Source organism: Emydura macquarii, unplaced genomic scaffold (assembly GCF_026122565.2).
Source record: "Emydura macquarii macquarii isolate MOO-44397 ecotype Brisbane River unplaced genomic scaffold, CSIRO-AGI_Emac_v2 contig_2205, whole genome shotgun sequence".
Classification (NCBI taxonomy): Eukaryota; Metazoa; Chordata; order Testudines; family Chelidae; genus Emydura; species Emydura macquarii.
In genome coordinates this window covers 22,823,786-22,846,063 of record NW_027132342.1, presented here as the reverse complement: position 1 = coordinate 22,846,063, position 22,278 = coordinate 22,823,786, and the positions used below count along the sequence as shown (strand labels likewise).

At 39.1% G+C, this 22,278-nt stretch overlaps 1 protein-coding gene across 1 annotated transcript; it reads left to right on the top strand.

Moving 5' to 3' along the window:
* Positions 1-369: 369 nt before the first annotated feature.
* Positions 370-17,645, top strand: GAS2L3 (growth arrest specific 2 like 3). Its single transcript, XM_067559090.1, has 8 exons — positions 370-417; positions 2,329-2,497; positions 3,254-3,372; positions 5,263-5,404; positions 9,712-9,775; positions 10,679-10,817; positions 12,417-12,524; positions 15,811-17,645. The coding sequence occupies exons 1-8, from the start codon at positions 394-396 to the stop codon at positions 17,263-17,265; spliced, it is 2,220 nt and encodes a 739-aa protein (XP_067415191.1). The 5' UTR covers positions 370-393; the 3' UTR covers positions 17,266-17,645.
* Positions 17,646-22,278: the final 4,633 nt, after the last annotated feature.

Sequence of the window (22,278 nt, the reverse complement as noted above, 5' to 3'; positions counted from 1 at the left end):
GACTTCAGCCACCTTAACTTCAAATTAGATTTTTTGTGTAGACATGGATAACAGATATAATAGCACACCTGGAATTTTTTTCCTCTTCTTAACATTAAAGAGCTTTGACAGCTTCTTGGAAGCACAGGAACCTTTGATGAATACTGTTTATAGCTAAATAGAAGTGAAGTAACTTGCCATTTTGTCCTGTGATATTTACCGTTTTCTTACAGTGTAGAGTAGTAAAATGTCAGGTCAAGATTGTAACTGTGATAAGAGAGTCAATCTGACTGTTTTCACTCAAGAGTTTTTTAACTTTTGTGTGAAATTAGATATGATTCCATTAAAAATAATTTGTTGTTTTCTGTCTCTTCCTTCCCCCATTTCCAGGGAAGGGCTCTCATATAAATACAGATGACCATGCAGCATGCAGTTCAGGTAAATGACATTAATAACAAAAATGCTTGGCACTTCATATGACACCTTTTCTATATGCAAGAGCACTTTGTAGACAAATTACTGCAAGGCTCACAATTGTCCCTGTGAGATCTTTACTATCCCCATTTTACAGATGGGAAAACTTAGTCAAAGAGGTTAAATGACTTGCAATAGGTCACTTAGGTAGTCAGTGGCAGGACTGAAAAAATCCAGAAGTTCTGGAGCCCAGCCTTCTGTTTCAACTGCTAGATCACACCTCTTCTCCTTAAGTGTTGTTACCTAAAAAGGCTTTTAAGGCAAAGTAAGAGACTAAATCAAACATAATGATTTCTAAAATATAGTGACTTTATTTGTGTAACTATTAACATTAAAGTTTTGCAAAGTGATTAATTCTATAAGAGAATATATAGTCAGTCCATCCACAAGATAAAAAGTCCTACAGGACCAACTAGCTGATTATGGATGAACTCACTCAACAGTTGTGTGTCTGGACTAGGTTTTCTGGGTGATAGGGTGGTGAGAGCATGAAATTTGGTGGGGTGAATGAGATGGTTTTTGTTTTTCTTCGGGTCATTTCTCCTTCATCCCCATTACTCTCCTCAACTCCCTAGGTTAAGCCTTAACAATGTTACTGATAGAAAACCCAGGAGAAGGGAAAATGTCTTCTTTAAATTCCACAAGGAATTTCCCAATGGAAGTTTGCCAGGAATCATGGGATAAATTACCCTTGGTAGCCCTGGCTTACCCTTCTGCCCCCAGAGCCCACAGGATAGCATTCCAATGATATATTGGGCGTGGGGGAGGTCGTCCTATATAAAAGGGGTAAGAGGAAGGACTTGAGTTTTCCCTTTCTCCTCATTGTCTCCTATTATTCAGACTTTTTTGCTTTACTTTGTGGTTAAGTCCTTCCTGGCTGCTTCTCATCTTTTCCCAGAACCCAAACTGTCCCAAAGAACTTGCAGTCCAATATACATTTTCTTCTCAGGTATGCCTGTGGAAATCCATTGAAAACGCTGGAGTTCCATCTATATCATGGTGATTAGAATTTGGCTGTAAAGGCACAGATTGATACAATTCAAAACAGACTTTCATCTGGCCCTGTTTCTCTTTTCTGTTTTGTTTGCCTGCCATTCACTGCAGGTAGAGTCTGCACAACTGGCTTTTATGTATCCAGTCAGAGTTTTGTATTTCTTTGCTAACGTGACACAGGTGTTGACACAGGAAAAAAAACCAATGATTAGACTGGGGATTGATATCCTTTCTATTGATGCTGTGATATATTGAGCAAATTGAGTCTTCCTTCCTATCCTATAGTGAGGAAAACATTTCCAGTGCCACTGCATGTTGCTTTAGAATGCTTGAATAAAAGAGCTGAAGACTAGTGTCTAAGAAGTGTTTGCTTTTGTATTAAACAAGCCTGCACAGTAACAGATTTTCCACAGTAGCATCAGAATTTTAATGTTTTTTCCCCCTAAACAAAAACTTCCTGTGAAATCTTTGATCAACGAGAGAGAGACCTATAGCAAATGTGGTTTTAGGTTGTAGATTTTATATTGTGGATTCTGCTCAGTACTAACTTTCTTACAAATGTTATAAATGAATTCTTTATAAGGCAGTTAAAAAGAGAGTTCTTTTTTTTTTTTTGAGAGAGAGAGAGAGCGAAAGAATTTTTTTACATAGGTCAGAGTGACAACTGTAAATTATAGAGTAATGTGGTAATGTCTGAACCTAGGAATGAAGACTCAAAGCTGCAGTAGATCTTTGCAGTGTTGCTGAGTGGTTTTAAAAAGCAAAATTAGATATCTTATGCCATTTCCTGAATATTGTTTGAGTGAGGGAAATGATCAGATTTCATTTTTGGAGGTTGCAGCTACTAGAGCCATTGTTTTAACTTACCGAAATCTTCTTTAGGTGTGGTTTGGAGACGATATTCCTTTAAGTCCACGAAGTCCTCTGACTCCCAGACATGGCCCTGGCTTGGCAGATGTTTGCCTTTATGATCAGTGGATATCTGTGCGGCATGAAGCAACTCTGGTGCCTATGCAGGAAGATCTGTCAATCTGGCTATCTGGATTGCTGGGTAATGCTAAAATATATCACTGTAATGAATTTGAGAGAGCCATTATCCCGGCCATCGTTGACCTTTCATATTAAAATAATTGCTAAGACTGAGTGCATGTGACTGGGCTTAAATAATGAGGAAATTTGCATTAACATCCTTGTTCTGGTTTCAGATTTTATGAGCTGCCAACTGTCAATGCTAGCTTAATACCTCTTATTTATATTTCCTGTTCAATAACTAGTCTGTCTGTACTAATTAAATAATGCATGTTTTATTTGATATTTAGCTTAGGTTTAATAGAAATAGTTTTATAGGTAAATAAACATATTTAATTTTAAATATATGCCAATCCTTTTTTTAGAATCCAAAGTTATAGGGTATAACTTATGCAGGCCGTAACAGTGAATGTTGAAAAGGAAGGGACAACATACAGTACAAATACTACTTTAGAGATGTATCTCTATTTTTTAGATTTAATAAAAGCTTACATTTATATTATTACTTCCGTGACAGTTGATTTCTAGGTGAATATGTAGCAGAAGGTAGCAGACATTTTAAAGTTTATGCTATTCATCAGTTGTTTTAGGTGAATGGAATAAAAATTAGTACTCAAAATATAGATGGATCTCATTTCTATTGTTTAGACTACAGCTCAGATTGTCCTTTTTTTTTTTTTGTAATGGTGGAATGCCATGTCTGAATTGTCTATATATCATTTGTGTTAGCTTTCCTTCCCCTGGAATAAGTCTAACATTTTCCACTTTTTATTTTCAGGGATAGAAGTTACAGCAGAACGGTTGCTGGAAGAGCTTGATAATGGTGTATTACTCTGCCATTTGGTTGGTGTCCTTCAAAGTACAATTAAAAAATGCTGTAGCTCAAAGGATTTAAGGGTGAGTCATCTGACTGTTACAGTAAGTAATTTCATCACTTCACATGCAATCACTTTTTATCTGCATTTAACAAAATTGCACTCTCTGCATTGTACTTGGAAATAAGAAGGAACAAAATGTCTTGACAGAGCAAACAACTAGCTATGTTGGCTATTCATTGTGGGTCAAAACCTAAAGTCCTCACTTCAACAGGAAGTGTGCTGGTGGAAGGCCTGATTAAGGACCCCTGAAGGCTCTGATTCCTGTTGGTTGTGTGTGTGGAAGGGAGGGCTAACTCGATAGGAGAAACAGGAAACCTGTTGACACTTTATGCAAATTTTGCATCAGAAATTGATTGTTAGACTAGATTGCAACACTCTGAACAGCCACTAAAAACACCTGAAACAAAATGTGTATGGGAGACATGTTTAGGTCCCATTATTGATGATGATAAAAAAAAGTGACAGAAATGAGACTGGATAAAACTCTCAATTGATACAGAATAGAAGGATTGAAGTCTTCATGACCCGTGACGTTACCCTTACACATGTACAAACACTAGCACATGCAATGAGTGATTGAGATGTACAGAAGGTAGCGAGAATATTTAGAATAATGGTTTGATGTATCAAAAATATTAGAGGGTCATTTTACATTTTATCAGTTCCATCTGAAAAAGAAGTGGCTGAATCACTGCTCCCACACCTTAATTTGGGGTGGGGGAGGAAGCATCACAAGAAACATGGGTAACAACTTTCATGTGTTTCACTTTCTCATGACACAAAAATGTGTGTAAAGGAAATTACTTGAAAGGAATTAGAATAAAGACGAACCTACAACATAAAGTGTCTATTGCAATCTAACTGGCCAAGAGCTGCTTTTGCTGGAACTGCAAAAAAATAGGAGTCAGTATTTTTTTTTTTTTTAATAGAAGCCAGTTAATCATGTGATGGCAGCACTAGTTAGCTTCTACCAATCGGTAGATTAAAAAGAACACTTACTGTACTGTTCCCCTTTATCCAAACTAACTTTCTTTTTTATAATGTTATTACTCTGTTATAGAAGCTGACAGGATAGCCTACCTTTTTAACTATAGCTCGTATATTAAGGCTAAACAGCGAGAACTAACTGCTAGAATTCTTCTTCAGGGAGGAATTTAAAAGTAAAAAGGGAGCAACTACCACAGAGCACCATGTTGTGTTTATAAGGAACATCTATGAATGTTGCAGATCTTCATTGGCTGTGAAAGGAAGAGAAAATGCCTCACCTGTATCCCCCAAGGAAACTCTGCCCACTTCCTCCCTCCCTCTGTACCTCATCCATCTACTTACGGAAGGGTTTGAAAAGTGCCTGAATGTGAGAGCCAGTGCAGCTTCACTATGTTTTGTGGGGATGGGGTGGAAGGATGTGAGTTGCCCGTGAAGCCAGTGGAAGCATGACTGTGCAGAGCCACCAACTAAACACCTTCCCCATGTGCTGTGAGTTGGTGAAGGGCAGCTGTAGGGACTGCTTCAAAAGAGGCCACACTGCTGCTTTGCAGGATGCAGAGTTGCCATGGAATATTTCTTTTTCCCCACCTCGATTTCTGACTCCAACAGAGTAACTAACTGTACACACACACTGTTGTCTTGGACTGTGCACAAGAATGACAATTTGGACCTTGAGGGTCTATATTTGACATGGCTGTATCTGTCAAATGGGGAAAAGCTTCCTCTCTGCATTCCAGATATGCATGTAGGTTACACCAGTTACTAAATAATAGTAAAATAGTTATTAGCAAGCCACCATTTTTGTACTTTAAATGTGATGTTCTGATATGATTTTTATGAAAATGTGTTTTAAAATGTCACCTATGTATCTGTGCGCACAGCACAGCATATGTACATTAACTTTTTAAAATTCCTTTGCCAGAATTTTCCTATGAGAAATGTCCCGTGTAAGAAGAATGCACCATCAGGATCCTTCTTTGCTAGAGATAATACAGCCAACTTCCTTAACTGGTGTAGGTGCATTGGAGTTGATGAGACTTACCTCTTTGAATCGGAAGGTTTAGGTAATTATCTCTCCCTGTAAAATTATTTTGGTGGCATAGAACTCTTTATAGGCCCGATCCTGAGCCTTACTGTGGGACTTCCTTGGGGCGCCCAGGATTGTAAGTCACCCCCTCACCTCAGCTAGAGAGACTTGTTGGTGCTAAACTGTGTGTCAGTCCCCTGACACTCATCCAGATAGCCACCCAAACAAATGCCTCTGGACTCTGCCAGCCCTTATTTTGCCTTGCAGGCTAACAGTAAGTGTACCACCATCCCCGAGCTCCCCAGAAGCATCCCCCTGTAGTGTCCAGCCCTTGTCCCTGGGCACTCATAGTAATTATCAAGGTAAGCTGTCCCCAAAGAGACACTGGACACACAGCTGATCCTGAAGTGTAATTTTCCAGATCCTCTATAACGACACAGAATTATAACCTGTTTATGGTGAAAACGAATAAGTTTATTAACCAAGAACAGAGATTCAAAGATTCAAGTGAGTACTGAGTAAGAATAATAGAAACAGAAATGGTTACAAATGAAACAAAAGTATAACACATTTTCTAGAAAGTAATGCTTAACAGGTTACAGTCCTTGTCTAAAACAAATGTCTTACCTAGGATTTCCTGCAGTGCTTAGTACTTTTCAGTCATAACCAGGATCCAGATTTATTTGACTATCCCTACGTCCTTTGAAATGTATCCTTCTGAAGTGCACCCCCCGTTACGATTCTTCTCTGGTGTGCTGACGCCATGTTGAGTTCACATCGCTGCATCAGCCTATTTTTCCTGCTGACTCTGCAGGCAAATAGAGTTCCTTTGTATTGACTTTACTGTGCTTAATTTACATTTCACAGAGAGAGAACTACCTTCCCTCCTCTCTGGAAGAGACCTGGTACTCCCTTTGTTTGGTTACAGACTTTAAAGCATATAATCAGTACATGTACATAATTCCTCATATAGTATTAATACATGCGTTTCACAACAATATTAATTACCAGTATGTCACAGTTTTCATTTGTTACCTCACAAGATGCTTTTTAGATACATATTATGAAAGCAGTGTGTTAGGTGTAGTGAGTTTGTCAGGCCTGGTAGGAGTTGCTGACAGAATAGTGAACCCTTTGCCAGTTGGCATTGGGAGGCTCTTAGGGCTGGTCTACACTGTAATTTTGTCAACAAAAGTCAGCTTTTGTCGACAAAACAGTGGAGGTGTACACACTGAAATGCTTCTCTCACTGATGTAACTCCCCTGCTATGCCGACATCATAAGCCCTACACCTGTCGTTGAGGTGGTTTTACGTCAGTGTAGTTAGGGTACGCAGTGTCAGTGCAGACACTGCGTTCCTTAAATCGGCTCTTGGCTGTCATTCTCCTCAATTTATTGGCACAGTGAAATTGACAAGAAAGCCAGGCAGTTGGAGCCCAGCTGCCACTCACTTCCCTGGAGAGCTGAGAGGCTGGACCGAGAAGCCTTTGGTAGCTGGACCTGGCTCCCCAGGGATGAGAAGCTGCAGGCATTTTCTCCCAGCTCCCGGTGGGGAATGAGGAGTGGGGGGAAGGCAGCCTGCCAGGAGCCTGTGGCGTAGCCGGGTTCCCAGCAGGGAGCTGCCAGCAGGGCTGAGAGACCACACTCTCAACTCCTCACACGGCCACTCTTAGGTCAGTGGAAGCGCTCCTGGTGAGGATGCACCCCACTAACTGAAGGAGGGTAGGGTGGACATTGGCCACCGCAGTAATTAATGTGGTGGCTGTAAGCTGACCTAACATAGGTTGACTCTACCTTTGTAGTGTAGACAAGGCCTTAGAGTCGTACTGCGTGAGACCGGAATACTCATGTAAGTAGTGATTGGGACTTTGAGAGGACTGTTCATGTGAGAGAAGGTTGGCAGTGTCCGTTGCTTATGGCTGCATTGAGTAAGTTGACTGAACAATGCTTTTGCAGCCTAAGAAAAGGTTCATTGTGGGAGGAAAAAAATAAAAGCAGTGCAGTGAAATGCCACATGTTTTCCTAACAGCAAAACAAAATACAGACTAATTGAAAGGAAGGGAAGCATTTTTTTTTTTTTAAAGTGCCAAGAGACTACATGGACACAGTCAAGACACAGTAACATCCTTTATTCTTTCTTTCTGTATCTTTCTTACTGTATAAAATGCTCAGAATAGTACCTGCATGATGGCTAAATCACAGAGCTACATCAGGAGTCTGTGCGTGAAGTTACAACAGTCTGTTTACATCAGGATCTACCCTATATGATTCTCCACCCCTTGTTTTTCCCCCTCTAACTAGATAGTTATGAAAACAGAGTCTTAACTGAGTTTATGCCTCTAGTGTTTAGCCTTGTAACCAACAGCTGCTGGACTGATCTTCCAGATGGAATGAAATCTTTGACTGCTCATTAAGAAAAATTGTATATTCATTGTCAGATCATTAATTAAATGTTTTTGCATCATCTACTTTTGAAATGGAAACAAACAAGCACAAGCCTTTCCCTGGCAACTCAAGCGCTTTTTAAATATTGCAAAATTCTTTGCCTGTCAAAAGAACATATAAAATTATCTATTTTTGCAATATACATTTAAACTTGCAATAGTGGCCAAAAAATATAGCTTGCAATTACAGTAAGGGTGATTTTATTTATTTAATTAAACAAACCAACCCACCCTGTTATTACACACTGGAAAGGCTGATAACACTGAAATGGCCTCTGTCACTGGTTACTCATTCTATTGGCGAACTGTTCTTGGAGTTCTCATTGCTACTAGTTGGAATGCCCATTCCTGTTCTTTACTAGACCATTTTTCTACTAAATTAGAATGAAATCACTCAAATTCCCAGTTTACAAAATATATATATTTTTATTTTTAAGTGAAGTAGGGAATTGAACTTTTCTTTAGATTTGTAAATTTATTGCTGTATTTCAGTCAAGTGCTGCAAGTGGGAGAAAAGAATGCTGTAGAGGACTTAGATTGTGTATATCTTCAGTTCAATCTCTGTATAAACTGAATAGCCTAAACTCACTAACTGCACACTGAAATGAACACTTAAAATGTGTCAAACCTTCTGGGGATCAGCAGTCAGGATTTCCAAATGCTACAGCATTTTGTTTGTAGCCAAAAGTATTTTGAAATCTGTTTATTGCTGTTTACACAAATTGGCTTTGTGGCACTTTTTGTTCCTTTGACAATGAGTCTCATTAAGGAGGCTGCAAGTCTTCACCCCAGTTTACCCGTTCCACTGCCCCGCCCAATCAAGTTTTCAAACTCTTGATGGGTGAAAAGGGAATGACTGCTTTTGAGATCTGGCAATTACCCATTCCTGTCCAAGAGACATGCTATAGCGACAACCCCTAGAACAGGCAGCAGGTTATGGAGGTAGCTAATTAAGTGACCCCAGACTGGAGTTCACGTGGGCAGTAACCTGTGGCTGGATGGTCTGTTTCCCTCACCCACTCTGATATTAAGCCAAACATCTTGATTGCCAGTGGACATTGGCTATAAAGCTTGAGAGACGTGTTTGTGGTCTAGGCATAAAGCTACTTGTCTTCATTTTCAGGGCCTTCACAGCCTATCCCATCCTACCTATGTTCTCTCATTCACTATCGAGATGTCGACTCCCACCTGTGATTGGCCCATGATGTCAGCCTCCATCACTCACCCGTTAAATTTTCAAACAGGCACCTTCATGCTTTCTCCCATGCTGCCACTCATGCTTGGGAGGAGCTCTTCATAAACATCTGCAAAGCTACCCGATCCCTCCTTAACAGTCTCTGTTGACATGATGCCTATAAAAAAACTTGACAACTTTTAGACCGCTGTTGTAGTAAGCAGAGCTGGGCAAATAATGGGTTGGTTTTTTTGGTTTGGCAACAAACTGAAAATCAGGAAAAAAAAAATTGGTTTGGTATTTATCTGCAAATCAGAAGAGTCTGTTTTGGGCCAGCTTCAGGAAAGGGTCCATGTCCAGTGTCCTTGTTTATAAACTTTAGCCCAGTGGCTTGGGCACTTGCCTGGGATGTGGAAGACCTAGGTTTGAATCCACGTTCTGAAGCAGGGACTTTAACTCAGATCTCAGCCTTCCAAGGAAAGCATCTTAAACACCAGACTATAGGTTATTCTGGGATGAGTTGTTCTAAGTTTCTCCTGTTAAAGCTATTTCACACACTTGAAAACTTAGTCTTGTGTATATATGTTGCTTATTTGCAGAATGTAAAGCTTAGAGAATGGGTGACATCCCTAACTTCATTCTATTCTGTGTATTTAGCCTCAGAGGACACCCCCTTTTCTGGCAAAGCTTTCCAAATGTGAAGTATGACTTCTTTTTTCCTCTGTAGTTTTGCACAAGGATCCAAGACAGGTGTATCTCTGTCTACTGGAAATTGGTCGCATCGTATCAAGGTATGCATTCAATGTCGTTTTCTAACTAGAAGCTAAACATTGCATTCTGTTAAGCATATAAGTTTTAGTGTTGGGTTACATACAGTATTTTGCAAATTGCAGTCTTTTAGTTCAATGAAAATAGATTCTGTTTTGGTTGAAAGAGTAATTAACATCTCTGCTGTTATGCCCCATCTCTACTAGGGACACTTTTTGAAAATTTCCTGTTATTGCTAATACCTGGCTGAATGCTTCCTGGGGAGGTGCAGATCCACACTGCTTCTTAATATAGGCAATTCCTAAATTTCAGAATCAAGCCCATAGATATCAACAAGATATCTATGTTTGTAAAGAGGGGAGCTCATGAATAGAGACCTAAGTAACCTCAAGAGAAGAACTTTAACCCTTGTTCTTAAAACTTAAAAAACTTTGAAAAATGCCTCAAGTGTTGCAGTCATTTCATAAGTTTGAAAACTTCTAAATCTTCTCAGAGTTTCCTGTTTTCCACTGGGAATAAGCACAACTTTCTCAACACTTCCTCATAATTTAAATTGTTCAGATCTGGTGATAGCTTTACTACCCTCTGCCTGTATCCTCTTGCAGACCAACTTTCCCACCTCCACCCACTGGTACATTGACTGGGGATGTGTACCAGCTATTTAAACTGAATCCAGACAACAGCAAAATGATTCTAACCAACTTACAGCATGCCTGAGAGAAATTCTCTGTAACCGTAATGCTATTATTTGGCTTATTAGATCATTACTCCTCTGACTGACTGATCAGACTTTTCTTATATGAGCTGCTTTTTCTCTGTTCAGTTATTCAGCACTTTGCATGTATTTTCTTCATTGGCTTCTTTGTATTTTTTTAGTTTTATCAGGTCTCCATTTACCCCACTATTATCTTTGTATTTATGTTCAGGTATGGAGTTGAACCTCCTGTGCTAGTAAAACTGGAGAAAGAAATTGAATTAGAAGAGACATTGTTAATGACCTCTGGGCCTGTAACACCTGTCAGCACCGCAAAGTCATGTTGCCATCATGGGGAACTGCATGAAGCAGTAAGTATTGTGCATATTTTGTGTGATGTGGGCTTTGAGTGACTCCAGCTCCTAATTTTGCATATGTGCTATTTAGATCATTAAATGCAAGGAATTTCTATGTAGCATATGTATGCCCTCTTGCACTGAAAGGATATGCCTCCTCCAGTGGACATGTTCCAAGTGTGCATAGTGGTGATCATTTTATGTACAAGTTGTAATGTTAAATGGGTACATGATAGATGCCTCAGCATAGAAAAGCTTGTATTGAAATCCCTACTTCCTTCTTTCCTGTGCTGATGGAAGAGAGGAAAACATTGAAAGGGGAAAAAGGTAGAAAATTAATGTAGCATATTGGATGTGTAAGTACAACACGGTCTTAAATTGTATTATTTAGTGGTGTTTGACTGAACTATTTAATATAAAAAGAATAGGCTTTTTAAAACATACATTACAAAATGAAGATTTTCTTAATATGAATACTTGCTGACAAAACAAATGTGCTAAAATATCTTGGAGTAATGTGTGAACAAATTTCTGTAGTTGCACCCATAATGAAACAGTCTTTCATGCAGAAAGGAAATGAATCACTTAGCTTGTGAACAGGTCATAAGGGACTGGTACACCACTTCTCTAAATTACTTTAAAATGAGTATTTAAACCTAATTTTTAAAAATAATTTCCTTCATGATCTGTGGCTTCATATATTGACACTGGATGACTAAATCCATTGTGACACGCCCCTCAAACTGTTAAAATATAATAATAATCACACATGCATCTCATTTTGCCTGCTCTGTTAAATTTTGCTTCTCTGGAATGCTCCAGCCATCAGTCTATCTTTCTCTGTTGAAGGGTAAGTAATTCTCCATACAAAATTTCCATTTTGTAACCAGTCTTTGAAGTCCTTTCTCTACTTTTTAAAATGAACATTTCTTTTCAGTAAGTTGTGGGTGGCTTTATTTTTATTGTCTGGATTGTTTCTCTTTTTTTCCCCTTTCTGGAAATTTTTTTCCTTTTGTAAGATTAATTGGCAGCTTACAAAAAATTTCCAACTATCTTGGAGAATACTGGTGCTTATGGACCAAATACAGAGTCTTGACCAATTTGTTCATCAGATGAGACAGGTGAGACTGGGCCTACTAAAAACCATTTAAACAATTCAAGGGAGGCCCAGTCATATGGTGCAATTCCTTGAGACATAAAGTCTGTCTTTATGAAGCTACCCGTACTACTATAGACAAATGAACTAGTGGGGTAAAGAAAAGGAAGGGAAGGAAAAAAAGTGTTCTAAAAATGAGAGATTAAAAGAACCAGATCTGAGCTACTCAAAAAATTAAAGTAATCTAGTGTGTGTGCATGTGTGCTCATGCCTGCATGTGTGCATTTTTATGACCTTTTATATTACATCTAGGAGTTTTATCTCTTCAGACCATTTGAGGGAAAATATTTTGACAGGGATACATTTAATCTTTTGCCATGGTTAAATGACCTATCAATGGTTTACTCCCTCAAATCACCAGAACAAAAATCACAAACACCTAGTGTTTTTTTTTATTAAAAAAAAATTTAAAAAAATCAATTTTCTAACAGGTACTTACTTTTCTTTTTAACATCTAGGTTAAACACATAGCAGAAGATCCCCCCTGTAGTTGTTCCCATAGATTTTCGATTGAGTACCTATCTGAAGGACGTTATAGATTGGGAGATAAAATACTCTTCATACGAGTAAGTGCAGTTCCTCAAAATGTTTCCTCACTTTATCTGTCAGTTTTGCCTCCATCACATCTGGCCTGTGGTCTGAGCTTTTTCACTTGGTTCACATGTCTGTCCAGCACAACAGGAATGTGCAATCTGCATGTGTTTTGTCTGATTGGATTCATCCCTGGGCTATAGACAGTGGCCCTCCAGTCTTCTTTCCCTTTCAAATTTGTTGCAGGTCATCAATAAACTAGGGTGACCTAGGAGCATAACGGAGGGAATAATGTTTAGACATATGAACACTGGGAGTCAAGGATAGTAGATTGTTGTAATGTCCTATCAAAATGTCCATATACCTGTCTGTAATCACGACAATTTTATATATTGGGGGCCTTGAAAGGGACCAGTTTCTGAAGGTGGCCCATTAAAATGCTCCTCTTGCCACCACCATGGTGGATTGGCTTTGACCTCAGCTTAGAGGAGCTGGTAAATGGGCTACAAAGGGGGCAGATATTCACTCTGTGAATGAAGCTGTGAGAATCAGAACAGAAGGAACTTGATTTTGGTCATAGGAAAATATTTTTTTGTTTTGTTTGTTTAAAAAAAAACTGGTTTAGAAGCTGGGGTATGGATAAACTGGGTGGGACTTTACAACAATCTGCTATACTTGACAGTTGATAGAGTAGTGTGTGCAGTAGCCTGGAAACTTTGGAGTAGGGAGAAAGAGGCAGAAAGCTTCTTTTTCCTTCTGACTATTAGAGGGTGGTTGGAGCTTCAAATATAATACAGCCTAGCCAGAGACTGATCCAAAAATGGAGCCTCCAGCACTTACCTGCTCTCCAGCAGCTGCGCTTGGCAGAGCATCTGGAATTCTTCCTGAACACTGCAGATATGTGGGTAGTCCCTGGAAGGGTGGGGAAGACTGAGAAAAAGACAGATAACTTCTTCTCTGGCTAGTAGGTTTAAACCTCTAGTCTGTAGGTGCCTACTACATTTTTTTTCAAGCCCTGGCTGTTGGCACTCTGGTCCATACATACTAATCTGAAAATATTAGTTTAACAAAGAAACCAGCATTGAAGTCATGAAATATTAGCTACACAGAAACTGATTACTATATATTTGTGTCTCCATGATTTTCATATTACATTTGTATAAAATTCTTATGCTTCATAAAGAAACTCTCTAAAAAGGGATATTGTACTTTTATAGTGTAAATAATGTCTCAGACATCACTGCTGTGTAAATGGTGACAACCACACTAAATCACTTAAGTTTGAAGTATAGTGCCTAACTGCATTGTGTCTATTCAGAGTCTGAACCTGAAGAGCAAAGGAAGATAACTGAGTAGAATATTAATCCTAGAATGTTTGCTATCAAACTTCCAGGCTATTGAGCAGTTTAGCTGATCTACCTCTTAATCTCACAGATTCTTATGCCAGCCTAAATGTTGAATAGGCATTATCAACTTGAAAATAATTTTTCTGTCTGAAAATGATGTGCCGCCTATAGTTTCCAATGACGTGACATAAGATTACTATAATGGAAAGAAGTGTGAAGGAACAAATTTGGCTTTATTTTTTCAGTTTTTACAGTGTACATATTACAGACCTGCCTAGTGGACTATCTATCATCAGTCTTTTGTAATTGGACCCAACCTTCCACACCGGCAGAGTCCATTCACTGTTTCTAGCTCTGGGCCTCTGAGGCACACTGTTGGGTTCAGACTCCCTGTCTAGCACCCGTCCTTGCAGTGTGGTACTCTGCTGTCCATTTGCCTGAGGCTCCGAAACCAGTGCTGTGACCTCCCAGTCTGTCCCAGTTGCTTATGCATGCACCCCCAAAGTTCCACCTCGCCATGGATGCTCTGGTTTATAGCTGAACTCCTCAGGGACCAACTGGTATGTAAAGCAAGGAACACAGGAATTTCTTAATCTTGGTTACTTTTACTCTCAAAACATACAAGAGTTACAGATCTTTGGGGAAAAACAACGAAAGCCTATATGCCCTCTCCCCTGAGTCTATGTTCACTCATCTTGTGAGTCCTAGGCCAGTTTGTATGTCAAGTGAATAGGGCCTCTTGCCATCTGGGAGTGGTTGGTCAGGGAGAGAAAGGAAGCCTGGAGCAGATCCTGCTCTTAAATAAGGCTTCTGTCTCCTCTGCCATGTGACCAACTGATCAGCTTCAGAACCCCAGCTGACTTCTCTGGAGACGTGTCAGGAATTAAATTAAGCTGCCCTGCATCTGTCCTTGAGCATGGAACTGGAACTGCCTAGAGCTGTCAAAGACAGCAGACAAACAAACAAACAGACAAAAAACGCTTGACAAATAACCCCTGGGTCTATCTTTGTCTTTCTGGAGTCCAGATTGGAAAAACCACTTTCCGTAGCAAGACCATTGTTCTAAAGTGGAACTCCTTTGGCTGGAAAACAATCACAGTTGATGACTCTAATGTTGGTGTCTTCAGAGAAGTGTTGGACATTACAATAAGCTGCCCTGTGCCTGTCTTTGACAGCTCGAGGCAGTTCCAGTTACATACTCAAAGGGTAGATCACAGTCTTCAAACTGGCAGTTAGTATCAGTTGAAAGTCACAATTGGATACAAAGGTGGGTGACATGATATCTTGTGTTGGACTGACTTCTACTGGTGAGAGAGACCAGCTTTGGAGCTACACAGAGCTCTTCCTCAGGTCTGGGAAAGGTGCTCTGGCGCTGACACGGCAAAAGCACTGTCTATAATAATTTGATAGAGATGTATACCAATCTGTAACATTACACTTATTACAGTATAATTCCAGTTATCTGAATTCCCTTTTTCTGAAAACCCTATTTATCCAAATCCAGTGTGTCCCCTCTCCAGAGCTGTTAGTTAATAGCCCTTTTGTTTACCCTGATGCCAATTATCCAAAAGTTTCCCCCAGGCCATTTGGATAAACGGGAATATTCTTTATTTGTATTATCCTAGCACTTAATAGCCCATAGACACTTAGACTGTTGCCCTAGCATAATCAATTAGTGTCTCCATTGTTGTGGAAAAAACCTTATTAACATCAACAGGGGAGCAAAAAAACCCTGAAATCTTTTCGCTTTTTAAAAAAGGAATTTAAAACAAGGGCAAACTTCAGCCTAATATTTAAAGGGTGCTCTATTAGAAATAGGATTTTTTTTTTTTTTTTGTAAATTAGTCAATTTCAATAAATTCAAGTTGGTAGTGCCTTATGTTTCCCGTGTTACATTTGGTAATACATTGTGTACTAAAGTAGTTATGATTTTAGAGTTCTACTATCTGTTTTCCACCTTTCCCCCCCTTCTCAGATGCTGCATGGAAAACATGTGATGGTACGTGTTGGTGGAGGTTGGGACACTCTTCAAGGTTTTCTGCTCAAATATGATCCATGTCGAGTGCTGCAATTTGCAACTCTGGAGCAAAAAATCCTGGCATTTCAGAAAGGTGGTCCCAGTGAAGACACCCCTGATTCATCATCTAGAACTCTGCAGCCTCCTTTCATGAATCCTATATCAGCTGTTAATATGTTTCAGAAGCAAAATTCAAAACCACCCACTCCTGTTTCAACTCTAAAAGCTGCTCAGGTGGCCAGAAGTAAGCAGGCATTATCTAAACGTCCACAGTCACCTGCCCTGTCATCCCCAAAAGTAGCAGTGCATATATCTGCTACAACCAAGTTCACATCAGCTCATTCCAAGTTACAAGGATCTCCAGCAAAGAGGGCCCAATCTCCTTTCAGATCTTTAAAAGGTGCTTCAAAGAAACTGGATTGTTCTGCACGCAACTTACCAACTTCTGTGATTTCAAAACTTGCACAACCTGTAAACAAAAGTTCTTCACCTGCATTATTAAAAACTGCTCCCAATTGTTCAGGGCCACAGCGCAAACGCATCTGGTCCCCTGATACTCCTAACATCAAACTTGCACCATCCCAGAAATCTCCAGCTGCAATTTTAAATTCTGCCCTTTCTTGTTCTACAAGTCAGCTTTCTGAGTTACCTGGGGAAAGAGAAATGATGGCTTTGAAACAAAAATATTCTTCTAAATGCAAAACTCTATCTAATTCCACCACCGCACCTAATTCTGTTGCTTCAAAATCCTCACCAAAGTCTGCTAGACCACCTAATGCAAATCTGCATGTGGTTTCTAAGCTTACACATTCTTATCAGTCTCTTGCAAAAATAGCAAAACCCACTTCCAAAAGTAACAATGAAGCATCAGGAATAGAGTCCCGGCCTCCCAGAAGAGTGCCACAAACAGGATCTGGCCCAGGAAGGAATCCCAAAACCACTCCGCTCTTAAAACAACCAGATTCTGCATCCTTGATTACATCTGGTAAAACATCACAGTTAAAGCCACCGGTGGGATCTACAAGCAAGAGCATATCTTCAGGTGCTAATAAACAGCCTGCAGTAAAATGTTTACAGGGACAAGATAACAATAGAAGCCACCAGATAGGATCCAGTTTATCAAAACATCCTGAACGCTCTCCATTATCTGTTGTACGACTTCCCCAAACTTCAGTCAAAGCACAAACGACAAAAAAGATGGCACCGCCTTCCACAAAAAGTCAGTCCTCAAACAAAACCTCCCAAAAGAGTGATGAAATCCTGGCATCAACAGCCAAGAAGCCCCTCTCAAAAGGAAAGACTACAACTGCATATAGGAAGGAAACCCCGGGGGTGTTAAAAGATCCTATTTTGAAAGCTAAACAAGATGATCACTATTTTGTTATGACAGGCAGTAAGAAACCCAGAAAGTAAGCGAAAATATGGTGCTTTCCATTTAAATAACACAACACTAATCACAATGGTAACACTTAGGTCTCATACATGTCTGAGACCTAAGTGTGGTGGCTGTTTTTATTTTTTTTACTATAAGGATTAGTTACTATGTACTCTGTTTATACTTTGTAGTTAAATACTTTTCCACTTACATATTACATATTAAAAGTAATTTTACTTGCTATTCAGCATAACACAGCACAAACAGAGTATACCAGTTTGTTTCTGGCATAATGCTTTGAGGCTGTTTTGGTTTTGGAGTAGAGGACTGTTGCTGCTCTCCTTAAATGGATTTTAGCTCATTCTAGAAGTTCTCCCAAAGCAGAATCTGGATGATGATTCAGAACACTCTGGTACATCAGTGTCAGGTACCTGCTGTTGATAGTTACATTACATATACTGTATGTGTATTAGTGATATCACTAAAAGCCAATTTATTTTAAAATATAGATAACAGGATTAACTATTTGCACTAATTGAGCAAACTAATGTATCAAATTTTAGATGTGCAGTTGATACATATAAGAGGAATTAGGATGGTAAACCGTGATTTTTTTGGGTGCCCAATATGAGATGCCTTAAAGTGGCCTGATATTTCAGAAGTGCTAAAAATCCAACCTCTGAAAATTGGCTTCCTTAAAGTATTTCAAGTTGGGCACAAGTTTTGAAAATCTTGGCTTTGGCTCTCATCTTTTTAGTGCCTTAGCAGGTGAGTGCTCAGTAGACCTTTTCTGTATGCTAGTTTGATCTAACAATGCATTAGTTTGGTTTATTAATTTATTAATTTAATAAATTATTAAATTGAGGGTAATTGTTTAAAAAAGCATGACTACTTGCCTGGAGACCCATCCCCCACTGTAGGAATTAAAGAGGGCCACTTGGGTGTGTGAGAGAGCTTTCCTTAAAGAACGTAGTTTTTATTTTTGAAAGCACAGAAACGCTTCTTCTCTAAGCTGCTAAAGTGATTCATATAGTTTTGCTACAGCAATACTAGCTTCGTAATACAGATCTGCATAAGTGGTGTGTTTATTCTGTAGGCATCACCTTCATTACGTGAAAACAATCAAGAAAAGATAAATTGGCTGAATGTCTCAGTTTTTTTATTATGACATGATACGTTTAAAAAAAATTAGAGGATGGTGCTGATGACCATTTTATTAAATTATTATTGCTATTTTTAAAGTGTCCCTTTCCCCTTCGCCTTTCCCCACCCCGGCTATTCTGTTTAAATCTGCTATAGTATCTCTATATGGTTATTCCCTTTTGGAATTAAGGAACCGTTTCCCTAAGTGCTAAGAGGACTACATTCTCCTCTCTGCAGAGGGCTGCCTGAGGCTTCTGTACCACTCACAACACTTAAACCTCAAAATAGGGTTTAAGAAGTACTTATAGTACTTCTGGTATCTTGGCCTGGTGCTAACCTTTGCATAAGGGTGAAACTTGCCTTGAATGAATGAAAACTATGTTCACTTGCACTAACTACCACCTCTGGATCAGTGTTTATCTGAAGTAGGATATTTTGTAAGTTTAAGGAACAGTGCAAGCATTTAAAAAGAATCTGCTGTCTTAAATTTCATAACTGGAATATCATTGTGTGATTTACAAGCTAGGAGGAAAAAATGTGCTCTCAAAGAACTTACCTGTGGTCCAATAGTAGAGATAAATTATAGTCTGAGTTTTTTATTTTCAGAACTGGAGTAAAGAGCTGTTGATAAACTAATCATGTTTTTTAATCGGCAGTGGCCACCTCATAGATCTGTCGTCATCAGCAGTTTGTTACATTTGCTGTTATTTATGGCTATATTTAAAGTACGCATGCCTACTGTACAGTACTAGTTAGTCTGCTGGAAGTAGATATTGTGTAACCAAACTACAGGCTAATACTTTGGAATATTAAATACACCCACCTTGATATCTGAGATAGCAAGCCTGAAAAGCTTGTTTAGCTACAAGATTGTCTGTTTTGAAGAAAGTCTGTTGCTAAATTGCTTTACACAGTGATGATTTTGGCCCAGGATATTTGTAAGTGGAAAAACTCGAGTGACTGCAATGGGATTAATCTCTCATGCTAGTAATGAATTTGGACAGTTGACTGAAAAATTTCGCTTCACAATGAGAGAACTGCTTAAGAGTAGACTTCCAAATATCCTGTAGTTAAGATTCAGTACATCTTCTTGTGCAGACTAATGGCTGAACTCTTGGGTTTCTTCTTTACGAACTATTCATATGTTTTTAAAGTTATTTTTAATTGCTCTGTAAGTACATACTAATTTTATCATTCTTTGAAATATGACATGTTTTCAAAGAGGAGAAAGCTGGATGATTTTATTTCAGTTGTAAAATTTAATGTATTAAAAGAGATACAGAATCACAAAGTAAAGCTTAAATATCAAGTACAAACTTTTGAGCTAGGAAAGTATGGAACTGCAGGGGATAAAAATGTGCCTTATATCGGAAATCAGTGCAATAAGCTCTTACGCAGTTAAGCAACGCACATTAACATGAACAAAATGTAATAGTTATAAAATGTTGACCTATGTTCAATCTTTAACACCAGTTGCATAACTTGACTAAGGCTTGCATCCTGTAACTGGGCATGGAGTGAACCCAAAAAGGACAGCAGTAGTCAAATTTAACAAAACAGCTTTTGTCTTTCTGAAGGACTCTTTAACAGAAAATCTATATGTTTTTGTAGTGTTTACACTAGCAAAAGATATGTCTAATCTCCTGCTTGTACCAAATTTTTGTGAAAGAGCTTGAAGCAAATCCCTGAATTCTTGACCTATTTTCTGTACTAACTCCAGTTATTTAAATAAACTCTTATACCTCACTTTCTTTTTTTAGTCAGTGATTGATTTAAAATTTATACCAAACTTGGTATAAATTTTGGTTTTGTATTTTGGTATATACAGTATTACACTTCTAAAGATGTACTGTTCTTAAAGGCTTATGTTGTTGTTGTAGCACAAAACATGAAGAAAATTCTCCATGTCAAGTCAATATTAAGATGAAAAGGTCTGTGCCCAACTAATTGCTTTAGACCGGATTCTGAAATTTTAATTCCATAAGTTCATTTCAGTGAGGCTACTTGCAGAGTAAAGCACTGCTCGATCTGGCTAGTCACAATTTAGAGATCTGAAGTCACAAATCTTTTTGCACTTCGGTTGCTCTTTGCTTCATAGTGTAAAGTAGTGTGTAGAGGGTGAGGGGATTTGGCACCCCAATTACACATACATTTTAATTTACCTGCTGGACCCAGTCCTGCTTCCATTTAAATCAGTGAAACTCTTACTATTGACTTGGGTGGGAGAAGGATTGAGGGCCCTCTAAAAAGAATCTACAGGGTAGTTGTTGTTGTTTTTTTAAATTGCATAGGGAAAACTCTCCTGGGACAGATCGGGGCATACTTTGTTGACGTCAACAATAGGCAGATCAAACAAGGGGCTCTAAATAAAATACTACACAGTGTATAGAAATGACCTCTTTGCCTAATGGAACTACTGCCCTGTGCCGTGAAAGAGTGATCTGTGCCCCAGTAGTAGCAGATCTGTTGCAGTCACCGTCATTCTGCTGGAGTAATTTCTCCTCCCCAAAGTGGGTAAAATTTGAGAGCATAAAATCAATGTGCTTTCTTTTCATCTGTGCAACTCCCAACAGGAGTCACGTAGCCAGCTTTCCTTGCATTTTGCAAAAAATGTTTCCCTTGGTGCAACTGAAATATTTTTCATAAGGTACTGTCAGCAGCCAGGGATAGCACACTGGGCAGTCCTAGTTCGAATGGCCTGGGTTGGTCCTTGATGTGGGCTTCAGCAGCTTAAATTAAATCAATGAAAAAGCAGAGACTATAAACATAATATGAATGAGTCCAAAAGCCTTTGGTATTCAGCACTTTCATCCCCAGCTTCCTGCACTGAACTCCAGGAGCCTCAGAGGCAGCCTGGTGCAAGCTCCTCATGCAGTGATTTGTACCCATAACTGATTCTCACAGCTGGTGGGGGAGGTGAATGGGGGGAAGGAGAGGGGTGCTCCTTTTGCTGTCTGCAGGCAGGGAGGGTTCTCAACCCCTGCCTGCCTGTGCTTTGAGGGGGGGTTTGTAGATCCCTCACACGTACATATACTTGGGTTATTATATAGCTTGTCATATAGATTTATAGTGTTGAATAATGAGCCATTTCACTACAGTAGTCCTCTAGGGTCCTATTGTGGGACTGGGGCCCCCATTATGGTGGCTGCTGTCCTACCATGGGCTTGTTGTATTGTGACGAGCCACTATAAATATATTTAACAAGAAAAGGGCAGCTATTCTGCCAACTAGTTATATTCCTTGTTGTGATACCCTCCGCAATCTTCTGCATAGGTTACAGTAACAAATATTTAAATCTATACAAAACAGTAAAAATTCACCCATTGTAAGAAATTGCTGAACTCTCTTTTATTGTTGCAGGGAGGCAAAAACTTACATCAACCATTGCTAAAAGGGTATTGGTAGATAAGTTTAATTTTACTTTTTTTTAAATCAAACTCAATGACACTTTTCTTCATCTTCTGAATTAATGGTTTAAGTACATGAAAGAGTAAGAAAAATGTGCATATCAACATAGCAGATGCTGATTTGCAATTACTGAGTCAAACAGATCACAGCTTTTCACTATAAAGGGACAAATTCAGGTTTGGTATAAGTGCATTCAACTCCCAGGAACTCAAGAAAAGCAAGTATGGAGGTGGGAGAAGGAGGAGAGAAATGACACCTGCGACTTAAAATGGCAAATAAATGAAATTTTATAAATTTACAGCCTTCTTTCCCAGCCCTGTGACTATGTATTTATTATGAAAAGAAGATTGCTGGAGTTGAGCCTGCTAAAGCTATTGTGTCAGTTGCCATCCCTGCTGGCTAGGGTGGGAGCCTCATAAGCAAATGCAGGAAGGAAATTGGTTCAACAATCAGAGGTGGTGAAAAAATATTCCTTCTAAACCTCAGTGTGTATGGATGAG

Excerpts from the sequence above, each read along its gene's own strand:
- GAS2L3 (XM_067559090.1), top strand. The coding sequence starts at position 394 with ATGACCATGCAGCATGCAGTTCAG. Across the intron at positions 2,498-3,253 it reads CTGGCTATCTGGATTGCTGG|GGATAGAAGTTACAGCAGAA; the intron begins GTAATGCTAAAA and ends TTTTATTTTCAG. Across the intron at positions 3,373-5,262 it reads GTAGCTCAAAGGATTTAAGG|AATTTTCCTATGAGAAATGT; the intron begins GTGAGTCATCTG and ends TTCCTTTGCCAG.